The sequence below is a fragment of the Alexandromys fortis genome, unplaced genomic scaffold (genome assembly GCF_014885135.2).
Source record: "Alexandromys fortis isolate MF-2015 unplaced genomic scaffold, M_Fortis_MF-2015_v1.1 scaffold_18, whole genome shotgun sequence".
Lineage (NCBI taxonomy): Eukaryota > Metazoa > Chordata > Mammalia > Rodentia > Cricetidae > Alexandromys > Alexandromys fortis.
In genome coordinates, this window is record NW_026067897.1 from 2,174,333 (window position 1) to 2,187,183 (window position 12,851).

Below are 12,851 nucleotides of genomic sequence, written 5' to 3' on the forward strand. Positions count from 1 at the left end.
CTCTCTCTCTCTCTCTCTCTCTCTCTCTCTCTCTCTCTCTCTCTCTTTCTCTCTCCACCTCTCTCTCCCTCCTCTCCTCTTTTGAGGAATAAAGAGCCACAGATCCCATTTTAAGACTAATATAATCTATTGCATGTGGAGAAGAAGGGAGCTGGATTGATGGCTCCACTGCCGATGTGACTTCTATTTCTGGCTCTGCTGCTAATGAGCTGTGGTCCCTGACAACTTCCCCAGCTGCCCTGGCCCTTAGTATCATCATCACCAGGAGAAGGAGGTGAAGGAGAAATGAATGTCCCTGGCTCAAACTGTGCTGTTGGGAAGACTCTTCACCACTGAAGAGTAAATCTTCACATGCAACATCTGACTCATGTTCAGCAGTGGGTAAATTCCCTGAAGCAAAGACACGGACCCTTATCCTTGTTACGAAGACTTTAAACCTGTCTAAAACAGCTACTTAAATTTCTCCCACATATATCTCCTTTTCTCCTGAGAAAGTTTTATGTGACCCCAGGCATTCATAATATAAAATTGCAAACAAACAATTACTGATAAGAAGACATAACAATTTAGTTTAAAGGAATTCCTTTATATAATTTTATCATTTATTAAAGATGAACTAAAATGTTTTTATATGAAGATTAAATCTCGGCTGGATGTTTGATACTGCAGGGTGCAGAGCATCTTCAGTCTTTTAGAACTGATCCATCTGCGACAATTCCAAGAAGTATGGTAAAACTGTCACTACTGTGAACAGCATTTCACATAAATATGAAATATAAAATGGCACTACCATGTTTTTACATCATTACAGAAATTGTTGAAAACATTGTTCTTATCCCAAACTAGAACTTAACAAATTTTTGTGAAATTCAATTTGACAACTCTAACAGAAAACTTTAAAATCGAATACTGCAACATCATACAAAGACGTAATTAATTTGTAACGTGCTGAGGAACGACAGTAGGAAAACATTAAGAGTCTCTGTTTTCCGTAATTAAACGATTGAGCTTCTCTGAAAGCAGAAAAGTTCCTGCCTACAGCAAAAGAGACTGCAATTCATAGCACACGGCAGTCCTATGGGGGGTGGCCCGGCAATGCTTGCAGTGTTGCCTGGTGCGACGCATGGGCAGTGCCAGCTGAACACGTGTGGTCGGCACCAAGGCAGTAGTCGTGCAAGGTGGGTGATCCCAGGAACACCTTGGGGTCATTACCCTCTTAATTCTGAATTAACTTTTGTTTTTTTGTGTTCTCAGAAACCTTGTACTGTTACCACATTGATGGTGACCCATGTAGGTTGCTCTCTCTGATTTAAGAAGCGGGGGTTGAAATGAATGTCAAAAGGTGTCTGAAATGCTCAACTAAATCACCTACTTAAAAGTTTTCCAAACTTTTGGTCCCATCGAAGTTTGGAGTTTAATGTAAATCATCAGTTCACTCTACGTGCAAGCCACCTCATGCTCCTGATAGCTGTGCAACACGTGCTTTAAAGTGCTCTGTTTTCAGATCTTAAAAAAAAATACCTCACATTACACCAGTTCTGTGCATAGTCCTTATGTATGGGGATTACAACAAGGTGAAAGGCAAATAAATAAACCTTGCTAGACTATTTAGTAGAATCCAGTCAGAAACATCTTAACTAAAAGCCAATGCCACTAGTGTGGGTAGATGATAATGAACCTAAAATATGAAAATAGGGCTTTACGATTTGCCAGTGATTTTAGAAATTAAATCAGGTTTTAGTCTATAAATACACTTATATTACTGTAATGTGCAATTGCATATATTATGTATATATAATATACATATATTTCAGGTATCTTAGTACTACAGTCAAGTCTTATTTGATCTGCATAGTTGATTGCTTTACCTACAAAATTCTGCGTCCCAGAAACAATACAGTTCAATATAATTCAAAGCACAAACTTTTGAATTGAGGATGCTGAGATTGAGTGATCTGCCCTAGTGACTTGGAGACTCTGGAACTCAATTAAATTTGATTACTTAATAAATTAAGACTGCAAAAAGCTGTGGTGGCACATGCTTTAACTCCAGCTCTCAGGAGGCAGAGGCAGGTAGATCTCTATGAATTAGAGGCCAGCCTAGTCTACAGAATGAGTCTAGAACAGGCTCCAAAGCTACACAGAAAAACCTTGTCTCAAAACAAATTAAGTCCACACCATGCTCCTTGATTACAGCAGGAGGATGACTTGGTTGCTTCTTCTCTCTTGGAATGCAAAGGAAGCACTTATTGGTGATTGCTACTGTTGTCTGTGAGGAGCCATGCTTCCTTATACTCAATGAAATCTAGAACTCATCTTCTTCATGAGTTTTTCTTTTCTTTGCATCTGTATGTGGGCCCCTAGTAGAAAGTTACTGTAAATGATTTTCATTATTAAAGAATCATAAGTTAGACCCAGAGAGCAGGTCTCCCCTAAAGCTAAGGGAGAAGAGAAGAAAGGAAAGAGAGAACTGGATACAGAGAGGGTCTCCAAAGAGAGGAGAAATAGTCATGCTCCTAAAGACCAGTGTACAATACTGAAGGCATTCTGGAGAATGATTCTTTTAGGGCTTCAGAGGATGTGAGGAGCGAAGGGAGGAAAGATTTATCCAGGAGAAAGATGAGGATGAAGTAACAAAATAGAAATTCTAGGTCATAAAGAACGAGGAAGCATGTCAGTGATGAGTCAAGTTGACCTACAGAACTTGGTGGTAGCGGTATCTCTATCCTATAGAGAAGGTTTAGTGTCGTTCTCAAGTCTGTGAAATGTCACAGCTGTGGATAACGCAAGCACCTGTTTAGGACTGGAATAGCCAATCTCAACTCTTCCTTTGCTTATTGGTATGCAACTTTTAATGTTTGGAGTGGATCTCTCCCAGGCCATTTCAGGAGCTCAGAGAGTTTCCAGTCTTCATGATTTGCCCATCTGAAGGCAATGGAACCCAGCATATTGCATGCCTAGAACACATGCTTGTGATTTCTTTTAAAATTAGAAATACTTTATTGACAGGCTATAGAGTCAACAACCTTTACTTACATCATTTTCTATGTTACTTGAAATTTATAAAATATCTGTTGCCTTAAACTAAGAAATAATGAATTCTCTTAAAAAGGATACTTCTGAAAATCCACCAAATATTTAAAAGTAGAATAGTAAAAGAATATACAAGTAAGTAATGTTTAGATGCAAGATTAGGAAAATTTACCCAATTTGTTTTGTAAAGTTTATGTGACTCACGTAAAGACCAGAGATTTTTAGAATGTCAAATATAAAGAGAGTCATGGTCTCATATTCCTCCTCCTTTTCGTTTTTTTCAATACAAAGTTTCTCTGTGTAGCTCAGACTACCTTGGAATTCACTCTGTAGACCAGGCTGACCTCAACTCAGAGATCCACCTGTCTCTGCCTCCCGAGTACTGGGATTAAAGTTGGGCACCACCACTGCCACTGTCCCAATTAAGACAAGGAAGGTCTAGGATGTGCTAAAGGTCTTTCCCAGAAGATGCTCAGTAGGATGGCTTTATTCTTAGATTTGCTAAGTTACTAATGTCCACAGAAATTCCTAGTCCTGCTTTCAGGATTGTTGGTAATTTTTTAGTCACTGGCTCAACTGATTTTCCTTTCTTGAAGTCCCCAATCTTTAGTGTGAATTTCAGAAAATAGTAGAATGAAACAAGGGGGAGAATGGAAGGCAAGACAGACAGAACTCCTTAGGTCTTAGCTTATGGAACTGGTTGCTTGGCACTGACAGTGGAGGAACAAACTTCTTTCTACTTACCTGTGTCCTTGAGGATTTTCTCGATTCTTTCTTTGCCTAGCAACTGCATCAATAAATATTTTCCTGATGCAATGAGTGATCGTCAGCTGTAAACCCAGGGAAGTAAAGTTCCCTTAGACATGATTCAGCTGATGCCTGAGCTGTGGATAGAGGCTGGGATGGACCTTGGGAGATGCTTGCCTGGTCTATGGATGGAGGCTGGAATGGACCTTGGAAGATGCTTGCTGGTCTGTGGATAGAGGCTGGGATGGACCTTGGAAGATGCTTGCCTGGTCTGTGGATAGAGGATGGGTGGACCTTGGGAGATACTATCCGCAACTGCTTCTGCTTCCAGAAATACTGCTGTGTACTCAGCTGCCCCTCAGAGAAACTGTCTGGGCTGAAGATGCCTATGCCTCTAAGGAGACTGCAGCTCATGGTTAAACCACACAAAGTGGGTATCCTTTTGGTCAAAACTTGGGATTTCTGAAGTAGCACCCCCACTTCAGAGTTCATTACAGAGAAAGCCTCCATTGAGGGGCCCAGCACCCTTCAGGCCAGGGGCTGACTTTACTTCTGTAGCAAGGGATACCCAAGTACTTCCTATGGAAACTCAGGTTTGCTTTCAGAGAACTCAACCCTAAAGGAGTCTCACGTATGTTCTTTGCCATTTCCTTTCCCTCCCTAGTATAATTTGGGGCCCCTGCTTTAGAAAGAGTTGAAATACTAGCCATGCCTTATCTGGCTGGTGAATTGTAGGCCACTATGCCGATTGCTGGTGATTCATAGTTACTCCCAGTCAGACTCTTACAGGAAGACAGATCTTTTCAAAAGATCTTTCCCCTTAATTTCTAAGCAAAAGATACGTACAAAAATAAAGCCAAATGCTATGTGTCAGAGGAGTACCCATGAGGGTGACTTCACAGAGAGACAAATAGCTACAACAGACATGTCAACATGCACAAGAACAGAATTCAACACATTTAAAGCGACTATGGGACATGTCACCTTTCCTAAGCATTTAAGACAAAGATTTCTTTTTATATTTGGAAGCCAAAGGAGCATTTTTTTTCCCGCCAATGAGAAGCGAATCCAGGGGATGTGGAAGGTAAATAGTCATGAACTTAAAAGTATTTGAGTTTAATAACCTGAATTTAATAAATTATGTAAGAAGGAGAAAGAAGCTTTTGGCATTTAGAACAATAGAGTAGGGTTTTCAGTAACTCATTTCTGTATTTGGTGATAATGCCAAATATGCATACTAGGTTTTTACCGTGGTCTATTTGTTTGACACGAATTATCTCATTTGATGCTTATGCTCATAATAGACACATGAAGTTAGAACATAGTCATGCTTGCTCATAGTCCAGGAAGCAGATGTCCTGAGACTGTTTTTATGTAATTTGTAGTTTGAGGCAGTTTTGAAGTCAGATGGTCTAATAGTTTTGGTTTTGAGACATTGATCCCTTACCATCAGCACCCTTTACTCAAAACAGTTATGAACTCATTTTAAAAAGTCTGTTTAGAACAAAATTTCAAGCCCTATTTTCCCAGTAATCAGTTTCTCCAGTTCTAAAATAGATAAGTATTCTGCCCTCCCCCTCAGTAAACCTTCTCCTAGGCTAAACGTGCACACTTAAATCCCACTGTGGAAGACAGGAGATGGCCAGAGAAGTGTCTGCTTCCCTTTGACTGTTGTTACAGTTTTTAGATTAAAATAGCTTTTAGATCTATTCTTTTTTTTCTGTGCACTCACTGACCAGGACAGATAGAATGCTAAGTCTAGAGAGGCTGATAGATTCCTACACATTGCTTCAAGATTTGACAATTAGCAGAAGGAGGCATCCATGTGTACTTCATGTGAGACCTAGAGAAAGGAATTCCATGACCTGCTAGGCCATTCATTCTCCCTCCTTAATTATTTTAATGGACCTTCTTTACAGCAGAACTATATTAGCCTGAATAAATTTAGAACATTTCTGATTGCCACGGTAGTCGTTAAGTTATCTCAAATTATCAATGCTCCACTTTGGAGTTCATATTAACAGTCTTGTTATTTCTGAGCCATCTTCATGTGAATTTTGAAATCTAATAAGTGATTAAATTAACGCATTCAGGATATTAAAAATATCAACATTTTTCCTATGAATATGTGTAGGTAAAAATACATGTTATAGAAAGTGTCAGTTTATTGTATCAGGTCGGAATATTGAAAATTAGGTACTGAATTTCCTTTCTTTAAATTCAGTTGGGTAGTTCCCACAGGGAAGCAGATTACTGCATACTTATTAGTTTCCTTTGATTAGACTTCAATGAGCCCTGGGGTCTAACTATTAAAAGAGTATAACATACAAGTCAATTCAACCCCTTTCTGTGAACACTAAGGCAGTGTGTACTGGCTAAGAAGGAGATTATGATGTACTTGGGAAACATGGGGGTTTGTGCTCTTGCCTAGCCTGCTAGGCCTTTTATATTGGAGCACCATGCAATAGGCAGGATTTCTCAGCAGGTAAGATCACGTATCAAGTTGGGTATGGGATAAATTGCATTTAGTACCATTTTATGGTGATACGAGAGGGCAAACCATGAGTGTACACATTCCCCATGGTCTCCCTGTTTTCTGCAACATTTTACTTCTTTTTCCCAGGCCTACCTCAAGACTTATCTTTTCTCGTCTCTTACTTAGCTACCCTGGACATGCGTTAGGAACTACTGCAGCAATCTCCTTCCAATCTTTCATTTTTAAATTCTCTTTTCTTTAGAGAATCTCTTTCAGCTGCTTCCTCCAAAATCTTGGCTAATAACTGATAAGGGCTCACAGCTGTACGGTGCACCGTGTTATGAGGGTATGTTGTTTAGCAGGTTTACTATTCTCTCCCTCTTTATTCATCTTCTTTTGCTTCCATTTTTTTATGCACACAAACCCCTTCTTGCCTAACAGTTCTTATCTCAAACTTGTGGAGACTGCATTTCACTGTATCTTAAGACAGTACATCTGCTGAGTGCTAACTTCTCATCCACATGAAAGTTGAAACGTTATGTCTGAAAGGGTAGGACTGTATCACACACAGCATAATCTGTATCCATCGATTCTACCTATTTAAAAATGTAACACTTTGTGAATAGATCCTATTCATTTACTACACAGCCTTGCAACACCCAATAAGTGACTTTTAATAAAGAACTGAGTCCATTGGAAGGCTTCAAGGTGAAATTGCTAAATGTAAGATGGTAATCTTCCCTCAACTAGAATTATAAAGCACTCCAAATTCTGAAATTGCCAGTTTAGAAGAATCACTCATATTAGACGTTCAAACTAGTTTTGAGTAATTATTTATCTCATTTCGCTTACATTCTTAAGCATAATTTTATTATTCTTGTCTTGATTAGTCGGCCTCTATATCAGCTGTAAGTTCAATGACAGTTATCTATTTATACAGTAATGAGCCGCGCACAGGCAAAAGGGGAAGCATATACTCCAGGGAGAAGTTTTAATTACAAAGATAATAATAGTCTGTCCCCCCCTTCACTCTATTTGTAGTAGGCGTTTAAAAGTCTGTATATTTCACACTGGCACTACAAGTGTCCTAATACGATCAATTATTTGGAAACCAGGTTAACTTTCTAAATAAAAAGTGAACTATCACAAACTTTTGAAGGCCAAGGCACTTCACAACTGAAGAGACTGAGAAGGCTTTATGAACATAATTGTGACCATGATATTTCATATTTTAAAATATGTCCTTATTTATTTTTCTAGGAAAAAGCTTTCTACCAAGATTGTAATAGATGACGGAGCTACACAGAGCTGAGGTATCACCAACAGAAATAAGGGAAGCAGCAACTATTTTGCAAGTAGACACTATAGATGGATAAATAATTGATTTCCTTTCCCTGATTTATAGACATAATTCAATGTCTTAAAGAGGAGAAGTCACCGTCAAAAGACAAGATTTGCCATTCACTGCTTTAACTTCTTTAAATGTGTACCTATACCAGACCGTGAAGTGTTCACTCATGATGGAAAAGCCCTTGTGCTTTTGATAAGGGCACATCCGTCAATATGAAATAGAATTCCAGAAACCAGAATGCAGCCTTTCGCCATGACACCTCAGCACTGAAAGCATTTGGTTTTAAAACATTACAGAAAGTTTACACCGCTAATCGTTAACAAATTAATTGGGTACTTGGCCACTGTGCTGAGGGTGTGTGGGGTGGGCAGTGCTCACCCAGAAGATGGGATTTGCTTGTTCTGCTAATGTCAGCGACAGGGCTGGGAGAGAGACAGCGTTTCTCTTCTCAGTTTTCTTATAACGCTTTTAATCTAGGACTGGGACTGCATTAAACTCTTCAGTTTCCTCTCAAGTTTCTGCCATCTTAGTTTGGTGTGTTGAAAGAGAAGATAGGATGTTGACATCGAATGGCCTCTATGTGTGAGTTACACTTGACTTAATGACTCTATAATTGCAAAGTTGATGTTCATTCATTAAATCAGACAAGAGCTTAGGTTTCTTACCTCTACGATTCCTATTTTTCCATCATCTCTCTGCCCGTACTGATCCACAAAGGTTTTCATCTCAGGTGATAACTCCTAAAATAAAAAAAAAAATCAGGTGGTAAGATGTTTGTGAAAAACTGTCCTTGTAATGACGTTGATAATTCACTGCAGAGAAAAATGAAAATTGAAATAGAATCGCTGTTAATATACTTTTAAAAGTTTGCTTTATGGAAGGTCTTATTTCATTTTTTTCTGCACAGTCTTGTCGTATAACATCTCCGTATTTTAACACAGTATCTTGTCTATGGGAGGTGGAGTCGGCATTTGACTTGGACAAGAGAAATATGTATATGTGGAGGGATCCTGTTTGTGGGCAATGAATCTTTTGGGCTTGAAATAGATGTTTGTTCATTACATACAATTAGAAAATTAAATGTTGTGAGAGAAGTTGTGAGAGAAGAAAATGACCTAACAAATTTGTGTTTCACTAGGAGCTGGGCAATACCGAAGACCAAATTTTAGGCCACAAATTATATGTGTCTGAACTTTGCCTTTCCCAGGACCATGAGAAACAATTCTCCAAGCTGCCCTTATTTACCCTTGCCTCAAGACTATTCTACCTTTTCTTTTGACTTTCCTTTTTAAATCTCTTTACATATTGACACATTAGAAAGTTATGAGTTGTAAGCTATTTTAGCTTTTAACTCTTGGGTCTTAAGCAAAGCCCAGTTAAAGTGTCTCTGTTACATGAACTTGTGTATTTAAAATAGGCCAGTTGTTACTAATACCCTATTCCATCTTTTTGGGAAAGCAAATTAAGGTCTCAATTTTCACCGTAACAAACAGCGTCAGCCATACAAGTTTACGGTAGATAGCTGGCCTAATACAATCTGGACCACATTGAAGCTCTAAAGCATTAACCTTTAGAAATAATTGTAAATATGTAATAGAACCAAAGTAGCAAGCAACAATAAATTAATTTAATTACACTGTGGTCCTGAAAGAACCCTTCTACTAAGGGTAATTTTCAATTTGCATCTATCAAATTCTGTCACAGAAGCACCTATAAGAAAATGAAAGTGTCTGGCTCAATAGTGTCAAGCAAGGGAATAGGAATTCCAGATTTTCGTATATCTCTAAGTGAACAAAACAAAAGTTGTATTATTAAATATTAAAATGATATGACATTACTGGCTCTAGAAGCAGACTTGGTATGTAGCTTGGAAAGTTGCTGGGTAGCAAATGGGTTGTAATATGTGTTTTAAGTAGCGAGGAGCATGTATAATCAGTACCATCAACTGAAGACTCATGAAGATGAGAATAAACCCAAGATGAGACCTTATTTAAGCAGGAGAGTGAGCTCAGAATTGGTCTCCTGGGGTATCATAGTCACTTGGTGGAGATGTGAAATTTCACATTATTATAATGAACCAAATAAATGCTTTTCTTTGTCTCAATAAGTCAGGATATGAGAAGAGGTCTGGGTTATCAGGTCGGCACATGTGTTTTTTTAAAGAAAAGAAATATATAAAGGTAGGTTTATGGCAGCAGATCACTAGTATAACTGAAATGTGCCCAATATATATGAATTATTAATCTAGATCTTAATTTAGAGTTTTTAGTTATCCAACCAGTCTATTACATAATCCATAAAATACCCAGATATCAAGGTATTAAGCAACTTGATATGACATATGCTTTTGCAAAAGATGAGTCTTATCAAATTATAATATGATTAAGGCTTCTTACAGATCAAAATTAGGGAGCAGAAAAAAAAATAAGCTTAAACTCTATATATCCCATCTGAACTCTGCTTTGTTTTTTGTTTTTATATTTTTAAGTATATATATATATATGTATATATATACATACATATACAAAAAGTAGAAGTGTTAAAATGAGGAGGAAAAAAATCTATAAAAAACACAGAACTCATGAATATTTGTATTTATAGGATGGAAGTAAATCTCTAGTAATACTAAAGTTACTTCTGGATAATTGAAATATGTTCATTTAGCTGTTAGAAGCACTATCCAAGGTTGTAATTATAATTTATATGAGAAACAAAACTTTCCATATGTGTTTACTCTATTTTAAGTGAGGAAGGAAATTACTTTAGTCTCATCAGCTAAGACCCAGAGGCTCACAGTGCTAGCATTACATGAGTTTATTTGCATGGTAACGCACATGGTGGAAATGGGGCAAAGTGCATAGAAGACATCTTTATTGGATCTAGTTCTATTACACTTTTAGATTATACTGTATTAGACTTGAGCTAAAGACTCCCCAGAGCATGATCCAGTTTACAGTCAGTCTGGCAAGATTTTAGAGACTTCATAATCTGCTTACATTAGAGTACATTACAACCTTGTGGGATTTCCTTCTGATATGTTGTATAAGGATGCCTATTATACAAGTTTCACCATAGACAGAAGAATAACAAAACAGCAAACATAGTCCTGTTAGTACATCACATCCCCCAGCACTGAAAATGGTGACATGATACATGATATCTAGGAATGATATGGATATTGTCTTCAATGTAAAAATGTATTTGTAATCGTAGTCTAAGGAATGAAGAACATTAATATTTAACTACTCCAAATCCAACATTGCTGTCTGAAAGGCAGTCTTACATAAATGTCAACGGACCTGTAAATTTCTCAACCTGTTCTCCTTTTTACAAACATCTCATATGATTAAAAGCTGGTTGGATACATTTTATTTTTTTATGTTGACATCATCTTTTTCCAACAAATACATTTGGCCCAAAGGAATCAATTTATAACCAATAATTATCATTTGTCTAACCAATGGTTTAAGTCAAAACTATAGCTTTTTAAGAATCATTTCTAATAGTTTCTCAACAGAATTTTTTTCTTTCTACAATACATTGAACTCTTAAAATGCTTTGTTTTATTGCTTTCCTGATTTTAGAGTTTCTCTCCAACAAAAAATAAAAAAATGTTTCTTGCCAAATTCTCACTCACACTTATGTTGCAAGTTGGTTATTTTTTCTCAGGGATAAGGGTGAAGGCAAGCTGTTTCCTCAACTCCCATCCCCCAGCTACACCAACATCGCAGCAAAAATTGGCAATAGAAACTGCAGATCTACTCTTGGCCACAAAGGGGCAGAAATGTATTTCTACCCCCAACTTAGTGTCTAGGAAAGAGAAGTCAGAAATCATCCAACCAACTCAGCGATACAGATGCACATCTGATAAAAGGTCTCACACATCAATGTTCCCTTTTAAAACCTATTAAGGAAAAGACGGATATAGACTATATATGTCTGATTTAAGACAACAGGGACTTTTTTAGACTCCCCTACCCTACACACACGCGCGCACACACACACACACACATACACACACATACACACACAAACACACCACACACTTTTCCTCCTGACGCAATTTGGAAAGAGGTTCTTTCTCGCCTTTCTTAGTAAGTCTTGACTTTCACCCACCAAACCTCTTTCATGAAAGACAAGAATAGGTATGTTTTAGGGGTGAAGGGACTTTCACAAGCCCAAGCCTACCAATCCAGCCTTCTTTCGCGCCTGCAGAAGCTCCTGGATCAAGTTCTGCAGCTCCTTTCCTTCCAGGTAACCACTTCCTGCAAAGACAAAGAGGCACCCAGGTATCAAATGTCTGTTTAAGTTTCTTCTTGGTCCTTTCTAGGATAGCTGTCCTGGGAGCCTAGGTAGCCTGAGCCCTGATTAATCAGCAATGGGGACAGCTGCTGTAGCGCTCCCCTGCCGAAGTGTCAAACTTCAACCACATCGAGGGCAAAAGAGGAGAGTGGGGGTGTTTTGGGGGAGCCTTGGAAACTTTTGGGGGACAGGGTTTCCCAATTTTTGCTCTCCGTCCTACCATTGCTGTTCCTAGAAAGGCGAACGCTTACAGCGTGGGGGTGCCGTACAAGCAATGCAAACTTCCAGGCTGATGGGTCGTCAGCCACGGGTGGAAAGAAAAGACGAGGCAGGATGATGGAAGAAGAAAAGGGCGGTTGAGATAAAGAGGATCACTGGAGCGAAAGGGCAGGGAAGAAAGGAATGGGAACGGGTCTTGAAGGGGTTAAAAAGAAAATAATCACCGTCAGCGTCGAAATGAAGCCAGATCTCGAAAAACTGTGAGGCTGTGATCAGGGATGATTGCAGGTGGGATTCTGCCATGGTGCAGGGGCGAGTTATCAGAGCGCTGAGCGGGAACCTCAGGGCGAGAGGGCAGCGCAGGCTGAGCTGGACGCGGCGCGGGCGGCGGGCGCTGTCCGCGGTGCTGCTCCGTTCGGGCGTCCTCCGGAGTTCTCTGCACCCCGCACCCAGTTCTCCGTATTTATCCCGCCGGCTCCAGGCCGGGCCACGCCTCCTCCTGCCTCCCTTTCCTAGCTCCCGCCTCTGGCTCTCGCCAACCTTTCCCCCTCCCCTTCAGATTTCTCTCTTCCCTGGAAATAGATGGAAATGGAGTTTTAGAGTCAAGAAAGCAGCAGGTGGTGGGGATCCCTTGCTTAGACTCCTTTCTCCTCAGAGTCTCCTGGTCCAGGGAGACTCAGTCCCCCTTGCCTGGTTTGATTTTCAGATGGAAAGGAAAGCTGA

At 39.2% G+C, this 12,851-nt stretch overlaps 1 protein-coding gene across 1 annotated transcript in view; it reads right to left on the bottom strand.

Moving 5' to 3' along the window:
• Calb1 (calbindin 1) overlaps nucleotides 1-12,542 on the bottom strand; it is a 22,737-nt gene extending 10,195 nt beyond the window's left edge. The window contains exons 1-3 of the mRNA XM_050165827.1: nucleotides 12,353-12,542; nucleotides 11,796-11,872; nucleotides 8,273-8,347 (exon numbers count right to left, since the gene is read on the bottom strand). Coding sequence (XP_050021784.1) covers nucleotides 8,273-8,347; nucleotides 11,796-11,872; nucleotides 12,353-12,431 — 231 coding nt within the window. The 5' untranslated portion in view covers nucleotides 12,432-12,542. The remainder of the gene's footprint in view (nucleotides 1-8,272; nucleotides 8,348-11,795; nucleotides 11,873-12,352) is intronic.
• Nucleotides 12,543-12,851: the final 309 nt, after the last annotated feature.